Source organism: Mobula birostris, chromosome 9 (genome assembly GCF_030028105.1).
Source record: "Mobula birostris isolate sMobBir1 chromosome 9, sMobBir1.hap1, whole genome shotgun sequence".
NCBI lineage: Eukaryota > Metazoa > Chordata > Chondrichthyes > Myliobatiformes > Myliobatidae > Mobula > Mobula birostris.
Genome location: NC_092378.1, coordinates 63221807 through 63243509, shown reverse-complemented (window position 1 = coordinate 63243509; position 21703 = coordinate 63221807). Strand labels below are relative to the sequence as shown.

Sequence of the window (21703 nt, the reverse complement as noted above, 5' to 3'; positions counted from 1 at the left end):
AGTCCACAATCGATTATTTGGTCTTACTGACGTTGAGTGCAATGTTGTCGCTGTGACACCACTCAACTAGCTGATCTATGTCACTCCTGTACACCATCTTGTCACTATTTGGAATTCTACCAACAATAGTTGTATCATCACCAAATTTATGGATGGCATTTGAGCTGTGTCTAGCCACACAGTCATGGGTGTAGAGACAATAGAGCAGCGGGCTAAGCATGCATCCTCGAGGTACAGCAGTGTTGATTATCAGTGAATTGGAGATGTTATTTCTGATCTGCACAGACTGTGTCCTCCCGGTGAGGAAGTCAAGGATCCAGTTGCAGAGAGAGATACGGAGGCCCAGGTATTTGAACAGAACTGTAGGAGTGATTGTGTTAACTAATGAGCTGTAGTCAATAAACAGCAGCCTGATATAAGCATCAATATTGTCTAGATGATGCAAGGCCATGTGAAGAGCCAATGAGTCACAACCACTGTAGACCTATTATGGCAATAGGCAAATTGCAGCGGGTCCAGGTCCTTGCTTAGGCAGGAGTTGATTCTAGTCATAACCAATCTTTCAAAGCACTTCATCACCATCGATGTGAGTGCTACTGCATGATGGTTATTAAGGCAGCTCACCCTGTTCTGTTTGGGCACTGGTATGATACCTTAGAATACCTTGCAATAATTTTCCCACTGCTGATGTCAGGCTCACCAGTCTATAATTTCCTAGTTTATTCTTAGAGCCTTTCTTAAACAATGGACCAACATTAACTGTCCTCCAATCCTCGGGCACCTCACCTGTGATTAAGGATGTTTTAAATATCTCTGTTAGGGCTCTGCTATTTCTTCAGTAGCCTCTCACAGGGTCCGAGTGAGCACCTTGTCAGGCCCTTGGAGATATATCCATACTAATTGCCTCAAGATAGCAAACAGCTCATTCTCTGTAATCTGTACAGGGTCTATGACTTCACTGCTACTTTGCCTCACTTCTGTAGACTCTATGTCTATCTCCTGAGTAACTACACTTGCAAAAATCCATTTAAGATCTCCCCCATCTCTTTCAGCTCCACGCATAGATTAACATTCTGATCTTCCAGAGGACCAATTTTGTCTCTTGATATCCTTTTGCTCTTAACATATCTGTAGAAGCCATTGGGATTCTCCTTCACCTTGTCTGCTAGAGCTACTGTATTGCTTTTAGCCCTCTTGATTTCCTTCTTAAGTGTTCTCTTGCATCCCTTATACTCTTCAAGTACCTCATTTGTTCCTACCTGCCTATACCTGCTACGCACATCCTCTTTTTTTCAACCAGGGCCTCAATATCTCTTGAAAACCAATGTTCCCTAAACTTGTTATCCTTGTGTTCTCAAAATTTCACTTTTGAAGGCCTCCTATTTACCAAGTACACCTTTGCCAGAAGACAGCCTGTCCCAATCCACACTTGCCAGATTCTTTATGATATTATCAAAATTGGCCTTTCTCCAACAGAATCTCAACTTGAGGACCAGGCCTATCCTTTTCCATAATTACCTTGAAACTAATGGCATTATGGTTACCAGGTACAAAGTATTCTCCTACACAAATTTCTGTCACTTGCCCTGTCTCATTCCCTAATAGTAGATCTAGTATCACACTCTCTCTAGTTCTGACTTCTATGTACTGATTAAAGAAAGCTTTCCTAAACACATTTGACAAACTCTTTCCCATTCTGCCCTTTTATAGTATGGGAGTCCCAGTCAATGTGTGGAAAATTTAAATCTTGAGGAGTATAAGGAATGCAAGAGAACACTTAAGAAGGAAATTAAGAGGGCTAAATGCAATACAGTAGCTCTAGCAGACAAGGTGAAGGAGGATCCCAATAGCTTCTACAGTTATGTTAAGAGCAAAAGGATAGCATGGGACAAAATTGGTCTTCTGGAAGATCACAGTGGTAATCTATGCATGGAGTTGAAAGAGATGGGGGGGGGCAATCTTAAATTGATTTCTTGCAACAGTCTGTCATCTCTCTACAAATTTGCTCCTATGAATCCCACAGACTATTGGGTGGTCTATAATATAAGCCCCTTACTGTGGTCATACCTTTCTTATTCCTCATTTCTGCCCATAAAGCCTCACTAAACAAGCTCTCCAGTCTGACCTGTCTGAGCACAGCCATGCCATTTTCCTTAACTAGTAATGCCACCCCTCCCCCTTTAATCCCTCCCACTCTATCACCTATAAAGCAATGGAACCTCAGGACCTTGAGCTGCCAGCTCTGCCCCTCCTGCAACCAAGTCTCACAAATGTCTACAAAGCATAATTCCAGATGTTGATCCATGCCCTGAGCTCATCTGCCTTTCCTACAATACTCCTTGCATTAGTCCCACCATGCTCAACTTTTTGATTCCTGACTTTATATGTAGGCTTAATAATATCTTTCTCCAAATCCACTCCACTATCTGTTCCAGTGCTCTGGTTCCCATCCCCCTGCAACTTTAGTTTATATCCCACCCATGCAGCACTAGCAAAACCTTCCCATTAGGATATTCGTCCCACTCCAATTCAGGTGCAAGCTGTCCCTTCTGTACGGGTCCCACCTTCCCTGAAAGAGAGCCCAGTGATCCTAAAATCTGAATCTCTCTCTCCTGCACCATTTCCTTAGCCACATGTTGAACTGTATGACCTTTCTATTCCTGGCCTCACTTGCACGTGGCATGGGTGGCAATCCTGAGATCATAACCCTGGATGTCCTGTTCTTTACCTTAGCACCTATCCTCCTGAACTCATTGGCAGGACCTTGTCACCCTTTCTACCCATGTCATTGGTATCGACATAGACCACGACCTCTGACTGCTTCCCCCTCCTGCTGTGGACTCAATCCGAGATGTCCAGGAGGCCACATACCATCAGTAAATCTCGTTCTCGTTCACAGAACCTCCTTACTCTTCCCCCAACCAATGAATCCCCTGTCTCTACAGTTCACCTCCTTTCTCCTCCCTTGCCTTCTGAGCTACAGAGCCAGACTCAGTGCCAGAGACCTGACCGCTGTGTCTTTCCTCTGCTAGGTCATCCCCGACCCCCAAACAGTATCCAAAGCGGTATACTTGTTGTTAAGGAAATATATTTTTCTTATCAACCCCTTTCTCCTGCCTTCTCCCCAAAGCCGTTGACACCCTCACTAATTAAATACCTATCCATCTTCCCTTAAATATGCTCAATGACTTGGCCTCCATAGCTGTCTGTGGCAAAGAAATTCCTCAAATTCACCACCCTCTAGCAAAAGCAATTCCTCCTCATGGGCCTGTATTATCATGGCTTTGAAGAATGAGGAGCAATCTCATTGAAAATATCAAATTCTTAGAGAGTTTGACAGGGTCAAAGGTGAGAGTTTGCTCCCTGTCAGGAGACACTAAAAGGAGGGTCATGGTCTCATGCTATGGGTTGTTCATTTTAGGACTTCAGGGGATCATACTGTGATCATATTGTCGCCAAACAATTAGTACTAGAACGTACGATCATCACAGCGACATTTGAATCTGCGCTTCACACTCCCTGGATTACAAATATTAACTATTAAAAATAGTTAAAATTAGTAAATATTAAAAATTTAAATTATAAATCATAAATAGAAAATAGAAAAATGGGAAGTAAGGTAGTGCAAAAAAACCGAGAAGCAGGTCCGGATTTTGGAGGGTACGGCCCAGATCCGGGTCAGGATCCATTCAGCAGTCTTATCACAGTTGGAAAGGAGCTGTTCCCAAATCCGGCTGTACGAGTCTTCAAGCACCTGAACCTCCTTCCAGAGGGAAGAGGGACTAAAAGTCTGTTGGCTGGGTGGGTCGTGTCCTTAATTATCCTGGCAGCACTTCTCTGACAGCGTGTGGTGTAAAGTGAGTCCACGGACGGAAGATTGGTTTCTGTGATGTGCTGCGCCATGTTCACGATCTTCTGCAGCTTCTTTCGGTCTTAGACAGGACAACTTCCATACCAGGTTGTGATGCACCCCAGAAGAATGCTTTCTATGGTGCATCTATAAAAATTAGTGAGGGTTTTAGAGGTCAGGCCAAATTTCTTTAGTTTTCTCAGGAAGTAAAGGCGCTGGTGGGCCTTCTTGGCAGTGAACTCTGCTTGGTTGGACCAAGTCAGGTCATTTGTGATATTGACCCTGAGGAACTTAAAGCTTTTGACCTGTTCCACTTGCGCACCACCGATGTAAGTTGGGTCGTGCAGTCCACTACTCCTTCTGAAGTCAACAACCAATTCCTTCGTCTTGCTGAAGTTGAAGAATAGGTTATTGTCTTCACACTATGCCACCAGGTTCTTAATTTCCTCTCTGTACTCAAACTCATCATTACCCGAGATACGGCCTACAATTGTTGGGTCATCAGCAAACTTATAGAAACATAGAAACATAGAAAATAGGTGCAGGAGTAGGCCAATCGGCCCTTTGAGGCTGCACCGCCATTTACTATGATCATGGCTGATCATCCAACTCAGAACCCCGCCCCAGCCTTTCCTCCATACCCCCTGATCCCCCTAGCCACAAGGGCCATATCTAACTCCCTCTTAAATATAGCCAATGAACTGGCCTCAACTGTTTCCTGTGGCAGAGAATTCCACAGATTCACCACTCTCTGTGTGAAGAAGTTTTTCCTAATCTCGGTCCTAAAAGGCTTCCCCTCTATCCTCAATCTGTGGCCCCTCGTTCTGGACTTCCCCAACATCGGGAACAATCTTCCTGCATCTAGCCTGTCCAATCCCTTTAGGATCTTATACGTTTCAATCAGATCCCCCCTCAATCTTCTAAATTCCAACGAGTACAAGCCCAGTTCATCCAGCCTTTCATCATATGAAAGTCCTGCCATCCCAGGAATCAATCTGGTGAACCTTCTTTGTACTCCCTCTATGGCAAGGATGTCTTTCCTCAGATTTGGGGACCAAAACTGCACACAATACTCCAGGTGTGGTCTCACCAAGGCCTTGTACAACTGCAGTAGTACCTCCCTGCTCCTGTACTCGAATCCTCTCGCTATAAATGCCAGCATACCATTTGCCTTTTTCACCGCCTGCTGTACCTGCATGCCCACTTTCAATGACTGGTGTATAATGACACCCAGGTTTCGTTGCACCTCCCCTTTTCCTAATCGGCCACCATTCAGATAATAATCTGTTTTCCTATTTTTGCCACCAAAGTGGATAACTTCACATTTATCCACATTAAATTGCATCTGCCATGAATTTGCCCACTCACCCAACCTATCCAAGTCACCCTGCATCCTCTTAGCATCCTCCTCACAGCTAACACTGCCACCCAGCTTCGTGTCATCCGCAAACTTGGAGATGCTGCATTTAATTCCCTCATCCAAGTCATTAATATATATTGTAAACAACTGGGGTCCCAGCACTGAGCCTTGCGGTACCCCACTAGTCACCGCCTGCCATTCTGAAAAGGTCCCGTTTATTCCCACTCTTTGCTTCCTGTCTGCTAACCAATTCTCCACCCACACCAATACCTTACCCCCAATACCGTGTGCTTTAAGTTTGCACACTAATCTCCTGTATGGGACCTTGTCAAAAGCCTTTTGAAAATCCAAATATACCACATCCACTGGTTCTCCCCTATCCACTCTACTAGTTACATCCTCAAAAAATTCTATGAGATTCGTCAGACATGATTTTCCTTTCACAAATCCATGCTGACTTTGTCCGATCATTTCACTGCTTTCCAAATGTGCTGTTATCACATCCTTGATAACTGACTCCAGCAGTTTCCCCACCACTGACGTTAGGCTAACTGGTCTATAATTCCCCGGTTTCTCTCTCCCTCCTTTTTTAAAAAGTGGAGTTACATTAGCCACCCTCCAATCCTCAGGAACTAGTCCAGAATCTAACGAGTTTTGAAAAATTATCACTAATGCATCCACTATTTCTTGGGCTACTTCCTTAAGCACTCTAGGATGCAGACCATCTGGCCCTGGGGATTTATCTGCCTTCAATCCCTTCAATTTACCTACACCACTTCCCTACTAACTTGTATTTCGCTCAGTTCCTCCATCTCACTTGAGTTTGTTGGAAACTTGGCTACAGAATCATGGGTGTACAGAGAGTACAGCAAGGGGCTGAGTACACAGCCTTGTGGGGCACCGGAGCTCAGAGTGATTGTAGAGCAGGGATCCCCAACCTTTTTTGCACTGCGGACTGGATTAATATTGACAAACAATATTCTTGTAGACCGGCCGACCCGGGGGGGGGGGGGTGGGGGTAGGGTTGCCAACAGACAAGAATAGCAGTCAAATACGTTGTGTTTACCCAGAGAAAGACTACAATGACTATGAAGCCTTGCGCGGGCACCAGTGCACATGCGTGTACCAGCCGATTTTTTTTCTGCAAATCGTTTTTGGTGATTCTGTTCGGGGGGGGGGGTGTTAATCACGACTGGAATATAGGTGATAAGCAGCTAATACACTCAATTTCGTTTCTAAAATGATTTATCTAATGAATTTAATATTAAACACACAGCGCTTATTTTCCTCGCATGAATATAGCGATAAGTCAATTATCAGGGGAGGACAGGGGAGCTTGAAGAAAGTGTTGAACAAATTTCCAGTAGAAGTGGTAGAGGCAGGTTCGATATTAGCATTTAAAGAAATATTGGATAGATATATGGACAAGAAAGGAATGGAGGGTTATGGGCTGAGTGCAGGTCAGTGGGACTAGGTGAGAGTAGCGTTCGGCACGGACTACTAGGGGCGAGATCGCCTGTTTCCACGCTGTAATTATTATATGGTTATATAAGTAAGTCAATAGCATCATCACGTTTTAAGTAATGTTTGGATATTAAACACACAGCACATATTTCCCCGTATGAACATATAAAATCATTGCAACACACCAATATCGCTGAATCAGTGGGAGCCCTGGGCTTGTTTTCCTGCAACAAGATGGTCCTATCGAGGGGTGATGGGAGACAGCGATACTTGAAGGGGGTTCCTTATGTCCGGTCTGTTCCACAGTTTAGTTTTCGTTGCATTCATTGCAGAAAACTCTGCTTCGCAGAAAAATGTTGGAAATGAAAGCAACATTTTCAGTGCTCTCGTGTCTATCTCAGGATATTTAGCCTTGACTTTGATCCAGAATGCCGGCAGAGATGTTATATCAAACATACTTTTCAGTCCGTCGTCATTTGCAAGGTCGAGGAGTTGATCTCCCTCCCGCGCTGACATGGATGAACTGTGCGTAATGACCTCGCGTGCGTTCAAGCTCAGCAGTGGGCGTGACAGGGAATGAGGAAAGGTGCAGCTGACTCATATCGCCAAATCATATTGTTTCCTCGCGGCCCGGTAGCGCGTGCTTTACGGCCGGTGGTTGGGGACCGCTGTTGTAGAGGAGAGCTTGTCCCCTAATTTTACAGCCTGGGTCCTGTCTGCGAGGAAGGTGAAGATCCAGCTGCAGATCTGAGTGCTAAGGCCCAGGTTCTGGAGCTTAGGAATCAGTTTATTTGGAATGATGGTATTAAAGGCAGAGCTGCAGTTAATGAAAAGGAGCCTTATGTATGCGTCTTTATTCTCCAGGTGTTCTAAGGAGGAATGTAGGACCAGAGAGATGGCATCTGCCGTTGACCTGTTGCTCCGGTAGGCGAATTGCAAAGCATCGAGGTTGACTGGTAGGCTGTGGTTGATGTGTGCCGTAACCAATCTCTCGAAGCACTTCATAGCAATTGATGTCAGAGCCACAGGTCAATAGTCATTCAGGCATGCCACCTTGCTCTTCTTCGGCACTGGGATTATCGTTGCCTTCTTAAAACACTAGGGGATCTTAGACTGAAGCAAGGAGCAGTTGAAGATGTCAGCAAACACTCCAGCTAGCTCGCTTGCACAGGCCCAGAGAACCCGTCCTGGGATGCCATCTGGGCCCGTCGCCTTCCTTGGATTTATGTTCAGGAAGGCCCTTCTAACGTCCTCCTCGATACTGATGAATCTCGATGCCACCAGGTCCAGTTCATCCGGAGTGATCAGGACGCTCCTCTTCTGTTCGAATCTTGCGTAGAATACGTTAAGTTCATCAGGGAGAGAAGTGCCATAGTTATTGATATTCCCAGCCTTTTCTTTGCACTCAGTGATCTCATTTCGACCCTGCCATAGTCTACTGGCATCCCTTTGGTTAGCCTGTGTTTCCAACTTGGCTCGATATTGCCTCTTGGCGCCCTTAATGGCTTTCCGGAGTTCACGCCTGGATTCTGTGTGGCGACTAGTATCCCCGGACCTAAAAGCCACAGCTCTAGCCTTTAAAAGGGACTTGACCTCATAATTCATCCAAGGTTTCCGGTTAGGGAATACCCGGATCGTCTTGCGAGACACACAGTCCTCCGTGCATTTCCCAATAAAGTCCGTGACAGCTGAGGCATACTCATCGAGGTTAGCTGCCGAGTCCTTCAATACTAACCAGTCCACTGATTCAAAGCAGTCACGGAGGACCTCATCCGTTTCCTCCGTCCAACACGACACTACTTTTGACACCGTGACCTCCCGCTTCAGTTTCTGTTTGTAAGCCGGGAGGAGGAGTACAGACTGATGGTCTGATTTTCCGAAGTGAGGTCGAGGGACGGAACGGTAGTTATCCTTGACTGCTGTGTAGCAGTGGTCAAGTGTACTCGGGCCTCTAGTGGGGCAGGAGACATGTTGGTATAATTTGGGCAGCGCCTTTCTGAGGTTGGCCTGGTTAAAGTCCCCGGCTGTAATGAGCAAAGCCTCCAGATATCTGGTCTCAAGTTCACTGATGTTGGCATACAGTATGTTCAGAGCACACTCCATGTCCGCCTGGGGGGAATGTAGACCGCTGTCAGTATGACCGAGGTGAATTCCCGTGGCAGATAGTGGGGACGGCACTTCACCAACAGGTGTTCCAGGTCCGGGCTGCTGGAGCTTGTCAGTGCCACTGTGTCCGAGCACCACCCAGTGTTGATCAGTAGGCAGACACCACCTCCCCTCGTCTTGCCTGAAGACGTCGCGCGGTCCATGCGATGGATTGAAAACCCCTCCGGTCGGATGGCACAGTTGGGGGTGGCAGGGGAGAGCCAGGTCTCGGTGAAACTGAATACACAGCAGTTCTGCATCTCCCTGTAGTAGGTGAGTCTCCCTTTAAGATCATCTCCCTTTAAGTTCTCTATGGCATGCACATTAGCTAGTAGCATGGTGGGCATAGGGACCCCGAAGCCCCTCAGCTTCTTTTCCCACGCTTCCTCGGTAAACAGTGCATCTTTCCAGGTTTCCCTCGATGCAGTGTGTTGTTGTCAGCTCTTTGAGGTTGGTGGACGCGTCCCGCGGGAATCGCGTCATCGTGCGCTCCGGGTTGGGCCGAGTAACGGGGGAGGCTCCGCTGCCACTTCCAGCTGCCGGGGGCCCGGACTGTCGATTGGGTCGGGCCCTGAAGCTGACACGTATACCCGGATGGCCGGGCTCCTGGCTGAAACAAGTCCGTAAGCCGAGTCACAGTTGCGGAGGCCTCCGCTCCAGTCGAGCCTCGGGCTTGATTTCCGAGGTCGGCGGCGGAAGCCTCACTCCCGGCAGCTGTGGATGGCCACCAACGGGTCTTTACGGTGGTCACTCCAGGGAAGTGTCTGAGGCACCTTGAGGTCTCTGCCGTCACTTCTGTGTGGTCGTCTGCTCCGGACAGGTGCTGGTCGGAAGGGGCCGTGTCTACAAGCGCTCCGGCACGATAGCAGACCGCGGGTCTCCGGGAACGTGGTGCGCCTCGTTGGTCGGGTCCAAGTGTGGTCCGGAGTTTAAGAAGCAGTTCTAGCGCGGTGGTCTTTAGCTAGGTCAGTACCTTCGCCAGGGTGTTGTTGATCTTTATCTTTCTAAATTGGAGGTTTATAAGGGTTGCTCGGGTATAGGATAGTGGAGAGGGCAGTTTTCTCGGGACAGCACGTGCGAAGTCGCCAGGCACCGGCGCCATCATATAGGAAAGTAGATGAGATAGAGGATTCCCCTTGGTCTTACTGAGTGGTGGAGTACTGCCAAAAGGCTGTATGGCCCTCTTCTCAAAGTCAAGCTTATTATCACATACATGTATGCACAGGTGCAATGAAAAACTTACTTGCAGCTGCATCACAGGCACAGAGTATCAGGCAGATCACATTCTGCTCCCATTCCCAATGTCTTCATGGTTTCAAACCGGAGCTGCAAGTTGACTGTGAGGTAAATCATCCGGCTTCCTCTCCTTCAGGGCAGATAGGCTGTACATTTGGTGGTTATGCTTTGATGGTGTTTGAAAGAACCTATTTTGGATCTGCCTGAGCATGTGGTTGCAGTGTCAACTTTGTGATTGGATTGGAATCTCTCTCACTCTCTCTTTCCCTCATCGGTTAAATTGATATTTGTTGAATCATAATCTTATTTATTTATTTAAACAGATCCTTCCAGCTCATTGAGGTGCATCGGCCTGCAACCCACCTATTTAAAACTAGCCTAATCACGGGACAATTTTAATGACCAATTAACTGATACATCTTTGGACTGTGGGAGGAAACCAGAGCACCCAGAGGAAACCTATGCAGTTCACAGAAAGAACATACGTACTCCTTACAGATGGCACTGGAATTGAACTCCAAACTCTGAGCTGTAATAACCTCACACTAACCACCACTCTACTGTGGTGCACAAATCTATCTAATTTCTCAAGCTAACTGTTGTTAAATGTCTCCCTCTGCCTTCCTATCCCTCTAGATTTTTGCATTCGTGAGGTTACAGGAAAACCAATGGCATTAATTAGAAAAAGTAAGTTTGATACTTTTATTTTTGATTTCTGGTATTGGTTTAGCACAAAGTCAAATGCCCTTCAGACACTGAAGGTTAGAAAGAGAAGCAGAAAGTGCTGGAAATACTCGGCATGACAGGCAGCTTCTATGGAGTGGAAAACAGGGTTAATGTGTCAGGATAATAATCAGGACTAGGTATTATTTATTTATTTAGCGATTCTGCGCAGATGAGGCCTTTCTGGCCCTTTGAGCCACGACGCCCCAGAAACACCTGACAAACCCGACGAACCCTAACCTGATCACGGGACAGTTTACAATGACCACTTAACTGTCTTTGGACTGTGGGAGGAAACCAGAGCACCCAGAGAAAACCCACACGTTCCAGAGGGAGGACATAAAGAGAATCCTTACAGAACTGCGCTGGAATTGAACACTAAACTCGGGGATGCCCCGAGCTGTAATAGCGTCACACTAACCGCTATACTACTGTGGTGCACAAACCTAATGATTATGAGCCATCCCTGCTTGGCTTTTAACTGAAGGCAAGTTAAAATATTACTTTGGGTCTGGGATCAGATGAAGGCCACATCAGATTCCAATAAGCAGTAACAATGTCTCATACAGTATCTCCTTCATCTTTGCATATCCTGTGAGCAACTGTGCGTAATTCTGGTTGTCCTGTTACAGAAAGGGTGTGAAGGCTTTGGAAAAACTGCAGAAGAGGTTCACCAGAATGCTGAGTGGATAAGGAAAGGCTGGACAAACTTGAGTGGTTTTCTCTAGAGCAATGGAGGCTCAGGGGAGATTTGTTAGAAGTTTATAAGATTATGAAGGGCATCGGCAGGGTAGACAATCAGAATCTTTTTCCTAGGGTAGAATTGCCAAGTGTTAAATGACTTATGTTTAAGGTGAGAGGGGAAAAAGTTAAAGCCAGTTTATTACTTACAAAGTGGTGGGTGCTTGGAACAGTTTGGCAGAAGTTCTGGTGGAAGCAGATACGATGGTGGTGTTTAAGAGATCGTTAGCCAGACACATGAATCAGCAGGGAATGGAGGGATATGGATTATGGACAGGCAGATTTGATGTAGTTTAATTCAGCGTCACATTCAGCAGAGACATCATGGGTCAAAGGGCCTGTTTCTGTGCTGTACTCTTCAATGTTCCATCCGTTCCTTGAAAGAGTGGCAAAAAGCCCCGTTCAATGCCGAAAGGACTCTTTTTAACACTTAACCATGGGATAGATAGATGACTAAAAAAGAAGTGTAATGTGATTTTAGGACCAGTAAGGCCACGGTTTGGAAGGATGACATGACCAGTTGTACAATTAAGTGAGCTATTTCTGTCTTTAATCTTTGTGGAATTCTGTGGGAGAGTGCCGTCCAGATTCTGTTGCCATTTTCCTGTAGAGAGACGCTGTGCTTAATAACTAAGTACAGCAAACTGTTTGGCTCAGTTTGCGTTTGTATCTGACTAAGCTTTTTGTCATGGAGGTCATCTCAGAACATATAGTACTGTCACACTAAATTAATTACAGATTCCTGAGCTCTTTGAATTCGTTTTACTTTAATGTTTCTAATATTGTTTGTTCAATGATGTTGTTCAGAAAAGCCAAGGATTGAAACCCAGGGACTAGTTTCTGGTGTACAGGATCATAAACACAAGAAAGGTTGCTGATGCTGGAAATCCTGAACAGTGCAAACAAAATGCTGGAGGAACTCAGCAAATCAGGCAGCATCTGTGGAGGGGAATAAACAGTTGACGGGCTGACTGACTCCTGATGATGGTCTTGGCCCAAAATGTCTCCATAGATGCTGACTGACCTGTTGAGTTCCTACAGTATGTTGTGGGTTGCTCTGGTGTGCAGGAGGTCTTCTAATTGCCTAACTGAATTAAAATTAAGTAAAAATAATAGTTCAATATGCTTTTTAAATAAGCTTTTCTCAATGAAGCACTTCGTTTATAATCAATAGTTTATCTTGTGAGTTGCTGTTATTTCTTTTTAGCTATCTCCTTCTCAAAGTCACTGCTCAACTTATTAATACCTTGTTTCTTTTTCATTTGATTTTGACTTTCCAGTTAATCAGGGCTTACTACTCTTAGTTATTCTGACATTTTGCCTGGTGCTATATAACAAATTTCACAACACGCCGCTCTACGAGGAAGAGACAGGTGAGCAATCTTCTCTTGTATAGAGGGCAGGGTTCCAGCTCGATGTAGTTGGATGACGGATGTATTTTAACTTTGAAGCCGTTTGACATGAGATGCATTATATGAATTGATGAAAATTTTCCCTTAAAGAGTCCTAGAGTCCTAGAGCACTACACACAGAAGCTGGTCCTTTGGCCCATCTGGTCGATGCCAAGTCCCATCGACCTGCTCCTGGACCACAGCCCTTCATACTTCTCCTGTCCATGTACCTAGCCAACCTTCTCTTAAGTGCTGAAATCAAACTTGCATCCACCACGTCCACTGGTAGCTCGTTCCACGTTCTCACCATCCTCTGAGTGAAGAAGTTCCCCTTAAATATTTCACGGTTCACTTTTAACCTATGACCTCTAGTTTTAGTCTCACCCAACCTCCGTGGAAAAAGCCTGCTTGCATTTACCCTATCTACACTCCTCATAACTTTGCATACCTTTGTCAAAAGGTGTTTGTCAGAATTCTTGCCTCTGATTCAGAATATTGTGCTCACATCCCTGTCCAGATACTTGAAATCAATAATCTAGGCTCACAGTGGAACACTGAGGGAGTCAGTGCTCTGTCAGGGATGTTATGGCAAATCAATTGACGCCTCCCCTCTCAGGTGGATGGAAGACATCTTATGGCACTACCTTTAAAAAATAGCAGAGAGATTTTTCACTGGTATCATGACCAATATTTATACCTCAACCAGTACCCTGTTTCTATCTCATTGGTGTTTGATATGAAGACATGATAGGGGTATACATGATGAAAAGAGGCATAGTGAGAGTGGACAGCCAGAGTCTTTTCTCAAGGGCAGAAGTGGCTAATAAGAGGCTGAATGGAGGAAAGTATCGGGGGATGTCAGAGGTAGGTTTTTTACACAGAGAGTGGTGTGTGCATGAAACACCCTGCTACGGGTGGTGGTAGAGGCTGATACAGAAGGATCATTTAAGAAACTTTTGGATAGGCACGTGGATAGTAGAAAACTAGAGAGTTAAGCTGGTTTGATTGATCTTGGAGTACGTGAAAAGGTTGTGTGCCAAAGGCCCTGTACTATACTGCATTGTATATATGTTCTATGTTCTATGTTCTATGTTCTAAGAAATTACACTGCAATGAAATTACATTACATTGCAATAATCCTTTGAACATTTTGGCTTTAAGATGTGTTGGGACAAGATGGAACCATAGAAACGTATGTTTGAACATGAAAGTAAATGATATTGTGACACTGGTGAACTGGTATCAGTTTTGAAAGTCCAAGATGCCTAAATTGATACAAGACACAAGAACAAGAGCAACACACATCAAAGTTGCTGGTGAACACAGCAGGCCAGGCAGCATCTCTAGGAAGAGGTACAGTCAACGTTTCAGGCCGAGACCCTTCGTCAGGACTAACTGAAAGAAGAGCTAGTAAGAGATTTGAAAGTGGGAGGGGGAGGGGGAGATCCGAAATGATGGGAGAAGACAGGAGGGGAAGGGATGGAGCCAAGAGCTGGACAGGTGATTGGCAAAGGGGATATGAGAGGATCATGGGACAGGAGGCCTAGGGAGAAGGAAAAGGGGGAGGGGGGAAAAACCCAGAGGATGGGCAAGGGGTATAGTGAGAGGGACAGAGTGAGAAAAAGGAGAGAGAGAAAAAGAATTTATATGTATAAATAAATAACGGATGGGGTTCAAGGGGGAGGTGGGGCATTAACGGAAGTTAGAGAAGTCAATGTTCATGCCATCAGGTTGGAGGCTACCCAGACAGAATATAAGGTGTCCAACCTGAGTGTGGCTTCATCTTTACAGTAGAGGAGGCCGTGGATAGACATATCAGAATGGGAATGGGACGTGGAATTAAAATGTGTGGCCACTGGGAGATCCTGCTTTCTCTGGTGGACAGAGCATAGGTGTTCAGCAAAATGGTCTCCCAGTCTGCGTTGGGAACAAGAGCATTCACTTCAGTACAGATAAACACAGATACACTCAGTGGCCATGTTGTTAGGTATACCTGTACACCTGCTTGTTAATGCAAATATCTGATCAGCCAATCATGTAGCAGCAACTCAATACATTAAAGCATGTAGACATGGTCAAGAGGTTGAGCTGTGATTCAGACCAAACCTCAGAATGGGGAAGAAATGTGATCTAAATGACTTTGACCGTGGAATGATTTTTGGTGGCAGACAGGGTGATTTGAGTACCTCAGAAACTGCTGATTTCCTGGGATTGTCAAGCATAATGGTCCCTGGAGTTTACAGGAGAATGGTGTGAAAAACAAAAAATATTCAGTAAGTGGCAGTTCAGTGGGTGAAAATGCCTTGTTAATGAGAGAGGTCAGAGGAGAATGGCCAGACTGGTTCAAGCTGGCAGGAAGGTAACAGTAACTCAAATAACCAAGTGTTACAACAGTGATGTGCGGAAGAGCATCTCTGAATTCACAACACATCGAACCTTGAAGTGGATGGGCTACAGCAGCAGAAGACAACAAATATACTCTCAGTGGTCACTTTATTAGACACAAGAGGTACCTAATAAAGTAGCCATTGAGTGTATGTCCTCTCATATTAGCCACTGGGAAAAAGGTACTGGCTCTCCACTCTATGCATCTTATCATATTATACACCTCTATCAAGTTGCCTCTCATCCTCTTTCTCTCAAAAGCATTCTATGCTCAAGAACACCTGGATGCCTCTGTGCTTCACTCCGTAAGCATATGAAGGAGAAAGAAATAAAGGGCTATGGTTGGTTGAACTTATAAAGTAGTAGGCACGCCAAGCCAAAGAGCTATTGGACCCATTAGACTGAGCTGGTTGTTCACTAGGTTGTGGAGCTATGTCATTTTGTGGGATTATTAAATTTGTCTCTACTTTTCTCTCTTCATGAAGACTAATTGTGCTTTTACCATCAGCTGAAGAACTGGATTCTCAAACCCCACATAGTCCAGTCCATACAGCAGAGGAAAGCAAAGATGATTCTGTAGAAGATCTCATACCTATCATAATATGTGCTGCGGAGGATCGAATGGGAGGAACAATAGCAACAATTAATAGCATCTACAGTAACACCAAGGCCAAAGTCTTTTTCTACATAATCACTGTGAGAGACTCTCTTAGCCATCTAAGGTAACATCATTGTATCAGATGCTAATTTTAGATCAATTCTGCACTGCCTCCATTTAAGACTAAAGTGAGGGTGGAAGTTCTTAGAAGTGGCAAATCTTTGGAATCCCCTGCTCCACAGAGGGGTAACTGAAGACTCTTTGAGTTTATTTAACTCAGATTTCCCTTGAACCCGGTGTTAATTGTCCAGAAAAGAGAAGTCAAGACCAAAGATAACTTATAAAATAGCGGAGCAAGACTGAGGGGTTGTGTGATCTACACCTGCTCCTAATGCTCTTATTAAATTGGGACAGCACGGTAACATAGTGGTCAGCACAGCGATTTACAGTCCAGGTGACCTGGGTTCAATTCCCGCCGCTGCCTGTAAGGAGTTTGTATGTTCTTCCCGTGACCTCGTGGATTTTCTCCGGTGCTCCGGTTTCCTCCCACAGTCCAAAGGCGTATCGGTTAGTAGGTTAATTGGTCATTTCACATTGTCCTGTGATTAGGCTAGGATTAAACTGAGGGATTGCTGGTTGGCACAGCTCGAAGGTCTGGAAGGGCCTACTCTGCACTGAATCAATAAATGAATAAATGGCATATGTGTTAAGTAATCCAAAATGGTTAAAATGGGCAAATTGTCTATGTTTGCGGATATTTAAAAATATAACATTGCTAGAAACCCTTGTTGAAATAGATTTTACAAATGATTGCGCTACAAATCGAGCAACAGACAAACTGTTGGAGGAACGCAGTGGGTCAGGCAGCATCTGTGGGGGGAGAAGGATTGTCAACATTTAAGGATGGAGGGTCTCAACCCAAAACACTGACAATTCCTTCCTCCCAACCCCGACAAAGGCTGCCTGATCCACTGGGTTCCTCCAGCAGATCGTTAATCCAAATTCCAAAGCTACAGATCAGCATCTGAATCAGGTTTAATATCATCGTATAGGTAGTGAAATGTGTTGTGACATTAAGGCATCCGTTAGTCTTGCGAGACCATGGATCTACGCCTGGACAGTCTTCACTCTCCAGGGTGCAGGCCTGGGCAAGGTTGTATGGAAGACCAGCAGTTGTCCATGCTGCAAGTCTCCCCTCTCCACAACACCAATGTTGTCCAAGGGAAGGGCATTAGGACCCATACAGCTTGGCACCAGTGTCGTCGCAGAGCAATGTGTGATTAAGTGCCTTGCTCAAGGACACAACACGTTGCCTCAGCTGGGGCTTGAACTCATGACCTCCAGGTAGTTAGTCCAATGCCTTAACCATTTGGCCACATGCTCACACAGTGTGACATACCAGCAGTATATTCAGTATATTACAATTCATAATAATAAAAATCTGTGAATTACGTATGTGTGTATATATGTGTATATGTGTGTATGTATACACACACACACACACACACACACACACACACCCCGGGGTGACAGGGGTGCTTAACGATGGACACCGCCTTTTTGAGGCATTGCTCCTTGAAGATGTCATGGATGCTGGGGAGGCTGACGCCCATGATGGAGCTGGCTGAGTTTATAACTTTCTGCAGCTTATTTTGATCCTGTGCAGCTCCCCACCTCCCTTCCCATACCAGACGGTGATGCAGCCAGTTAGAATGCTCTCCACGGTGTATCAGTAGAAGTTTATGAGTGTCTTTGGTGACATACCAAATCTCCTCAAACTCCTAATGAAATATAGCCGTTGTCATGCCTTATTTGTAACTGCATCAATATGTTGGGCTCAGGTAGATCCTCAGAGATATTGGCATCCAGGAGCTTGAAACTGCTCACTTCTGATCCCTCACTGAGGATTGGTATGTGTTCTCTCATCTTACCCTTTCTGAAGTCCACAATCAGTTCTTTGGTCTTACTGGCACTGAGTGCAGTGTTGTTGCTGTGACACCACTCAACTAGCTGATATATCTCGCTGGATGGCATTTCAGCTGTGCCTGGCAAAACAATCATGGGTGTTGAGGGAGTAGAGCAATGGGCTAAGCACACATCCTTGAGGTGTGCCTGTGTTGATTATCAGCGAAGTGGAGATGTTATGTCCGATCTGCACATTCTGTGGTCTTCTAGTGAAGAAGTCAAAGATCCTGTTGCAGAAGGAGGTACAGAGGCCCAGGCCTTGGAGCTTTTTGTTTGGACTTGTAGGAATGATTGCATTAAATGCTGAGCTGTAGGCAATAAACAGCAGCCTGACATAGGTATTAATAGGTGATCCAAGACCACATGAAAAGCCACTGACATAGTATCCACTGTAGACTTATTGTGGTGATAGGCAAATAGCAGAGGGTCCAGGTCCTTGCTGAGACAGGAGTTGATTCTAGCCATAACCAACCTCTCAACCAAAGCAGTCTCTTGTATCTTCAATTGCAGATGGAAATGGTGAACTCTGTAGTGGAGTGGTAGGGTGGATAAACATCTCCACCAAAGGAGGTGTAGGGTGCTCTTTCCCTCCACTAGCACTTGATCATATGGAGCAGGTGGTGGGTGGTCATATGAACAGCTGGTGCATATCACAAGGACTGGGTATGCAACCACTAATGCCTGACAGATAATCTCTGAAGACTATTGATAATGGCTGGAGGGGTCATAGAAACAGAAAAACTACAGCACAATACAGGCCCTTCAGCACGCAATGCTGTGCCGAACATGTACTTTAGAAATTACCTAGGGTTACCCATAGCCCTCTGTTTTTCTAAGCTCCATGTATCTATCCAAAAGTCTCTTAAAAGACCCTATCATATCTGCCTCCACCACCATTGCCAGCAGCCCATTCCACGCACTCATCACTCTCTACGTAAATAATTACCCTGAAATCTCCTCTGTACCTACTTTCAAGCACCTTAAAACTGTGCCCTCTCGTGATAGCCATTTCAGCCCTGGGAAAAAGCCTCTCACTATCCACACGATCAATGCCTCTCATCATCTTATATACTTTTATCAGGTCACCTCTCATCCTTTGTCGCTCCAAGGAGAAAAGGTGGAGTCACTCAACCTGTTCTCATAAGGCATGCTCCCCAATCCAGGCGACATCCTTGTAAATCTCCTCTGCACCCTTTCTATAGTTTCCACATCCTTCCTGTAGTGAGGCGACCACAACTGAGCATTCAGTGAGCCAGTCAGTGCCCACATTGCCAATCCAGCTAGTCCCAATTTCCTGTATTCAGTCCATATCCCACTAAGCTCCCTCCTCCATCTACCTCTCTTATGTGTTTCTTAAATGCTACTATTGTACCTTCCTCAGCCACTTCCTCTGGAAGCTCCTTCCATTCACTCTTTGCCGTCTATACAAAAAAGTTGCCCCTCAGGTCCCTTATAAGTCTTTTCCCTCTCATTTCTAATCTATGCTCCCTACTTTTCGTTTCCCCATTCCTACAGTTATTACTATCCACTTTATCTATGCCTCTCAAGATTTTTAAATACTTCTGTCAGTTCACCCCTCATTCTCCTACTTTCCAAGTAATAAAGATCTAGTCTGGCCAACCTATTCCCTGTAACTCAAGCATTCTAGTTCTGGCTACATCCTTGTAAATCTCCTCTGCACCCTTTTTCTATTTTAACCATGTCTTTCCTATAACCGTATTCCAAGTGCAGCCTCATTGACAGGGTCTAAAATGTGTCTTAATGTCATAATGTCATAAAGTCATAGAGGAAGTCAACATGGAGACAGACCCTTTTGTCCAATGAAGTGGCTATTACATGTGTTCTGTCTATACCCCTTCAAGCCTCACTCCTCCAAGTACCTATCCAAGTTTCTGAAATGGTTCTACTATACGGTACCTGACTCAACCACTTCCTTTCGCAGTTCATTCCATACATTCACCTCCTTCTGCTCCTGTATTTCCTTTTAAATCTTTCCCCTTTCACCCTAGATCTTTGACCCCCCCCCCACTATCTTATCTATTTTTGAGAAATTTCTCAGTAGATGTCTGTGCCTGTTCCTTTGATGTACCTGGGAATAAAAGCTTCTCATGCAGTAAATCACACTGATATGTCACCTCGGTCCCATCCACCACAAGCAGGACCTCCCAGTGGCCAAGCATTAATTCCCATTCCAACATGCTGGTCCTCTTGTGCTAAGACGAGTCCACCCTCAGGGTGGAGGAGCAACACCCTATATTCTGTCTGGGTACCTTCCCTCCTGATGGCATGAATATCGCTTTCTCCTTCCAGAAAACTAATCCTCCCCCCTCCCACCCTATTCCCCACTCTGACTTTTCATTCTTCTCACCTGCCTAGTATATTCCCTCCTCCTTCCCTTCCTCCTAAGATCCACTCCCCTCTCCTATCAGATTCCTTCTTCTCCATCCCTGTACCTTTCCCACCCACCTGGCTTCACCTATCACCTTCTAGCTATCCCCCTTCCACTCTCCCCACCTTTTTATTCAGGCATCTTCCCCCTTCCTTCTCAATCCCGAAGAAGGGTCTTGGCCCGAGCTATCAACTATCTGTTCATTAACATCGATGCTGACTGACCTGCTGAGTTCCTCCAGCATTTTGTGTGTGCTTTGAATTTCCAGCATCTGCGGACTTACTCGTGTTACACGATATCTATTGGATTTCAATGGAATCTGCATTGGACAGGCAGTTTGTGCTGCCACAAGGTCACCCAGAGAATGACACGCAGAATGATCCCCATCCTTTTCTGTCCAAAACTCATGGGCATCTCCACAATTCCTATTGCCGACATCATACTAAGCAGCGATGGATCATGTCTGAGATAAAACTGTCTCAGATGATGGGGTCAGGTGACCTTAGGTTTCAGAAAGTGGATACAAGAACAAGGTAGTCTCACCCAAGATCAGTTGTGAATTTGAAGATGTTCCTGATCCCAATTCTTGATTCTTTCACAATCTCCTCAACGCTATTGCTGGTCATTAAAGTCACTGGTATTTAATGTTACTGTGCTCACTGGGTGCAATCTGATGTTGAGGGAAACTACTAATGACAAAGTGCATTTCCAAGCACAGAAAATAAGTTCTGGTTATTCAATTGTATCTCTGACAATTCTTCTGCTTGTTAGTTTAGTGGGTGGGGGGAGGAATGGAGAAATTTCTGTTGGCAGTGTGGAAATATATGATAGAATGTGAACAAGAATCCTCACGACAGTAGACTGCTTTACTATCATTTGCCTGTTGCCCTCCTGTCTAATCATCATGCCATTTGTCTGATGGTTATACTGCTTTTGCATTCTTCCTCCTTCTCCCCCCATTAGCAAATGGATTGAAAGTACGAAACTGAAAGAAATACAGTACAAGATATTGGAATTCAACCCTATTATACTCGAGGGGAAAGTAAGACCTGACTCTGCAAGGCCTGAGTTACTTCAACCTGTGAGTATGTGTGCTACCCAAAAGTAGAGCATTCCTCAATGTTCTGGGGTGGTGCTGACGATTCCAGTTCGCACAGTGGATGGTGGAAGAGTGAAGCCCTTTGGAAAGCTCTTTCAAACCTTTTCCTTTCTCAGAGGTCTCAATCGCTTGTACTTGTAAAACTCCAATAATACAGTACTTGTTGGACTTTGATAATATTAACACAGCAGATTTTCAGGACTATTGGATTTCAGGCCTATTAATACCAAACCACATTCTATTCTCCCACTTTTAGCAGTTAACGTAGCACTTGACAGTGCCAGCACACTGCGTTCATTTCCCTCCACTGTTTTGTATGTTCCTCCCTTGATTCTGTGAGTTTTCCTCCGGGTGCTC

General features: G+C 45.2%; 1 protein-coding gene across 1 annotated transcript in view; it reads left to right on the top strand.

The window, feature by feature from the left end:
• The window catches only part of glt8d2 (glycosyltransferase 8 domain containing 2), a 43028-nt gene that overhangs the window by 8687 nt on the left and 12638 nt on the right, over positions 1-21703 (top strand). Inside the window, exons 2-5 of the mRNA XM_072269444.1 lie at positions 10692-10742; positions 12800-12892; positions 15804-16017; positions 21211-21328. Coding sequence (XP_072125545.1) covers positions 10724-10742; positions 12800-12892; positions 15804-16017; positions 21211-21328 — 444 coding nt within the window. The 5' untranslated portion in view covers positions 10692-10723. The remainder of the gene's footprint in view (positions 1-10691; positions 10743-12799; positions 12893-15803; positions 16018-21210; positions 21329-21703) is intronic.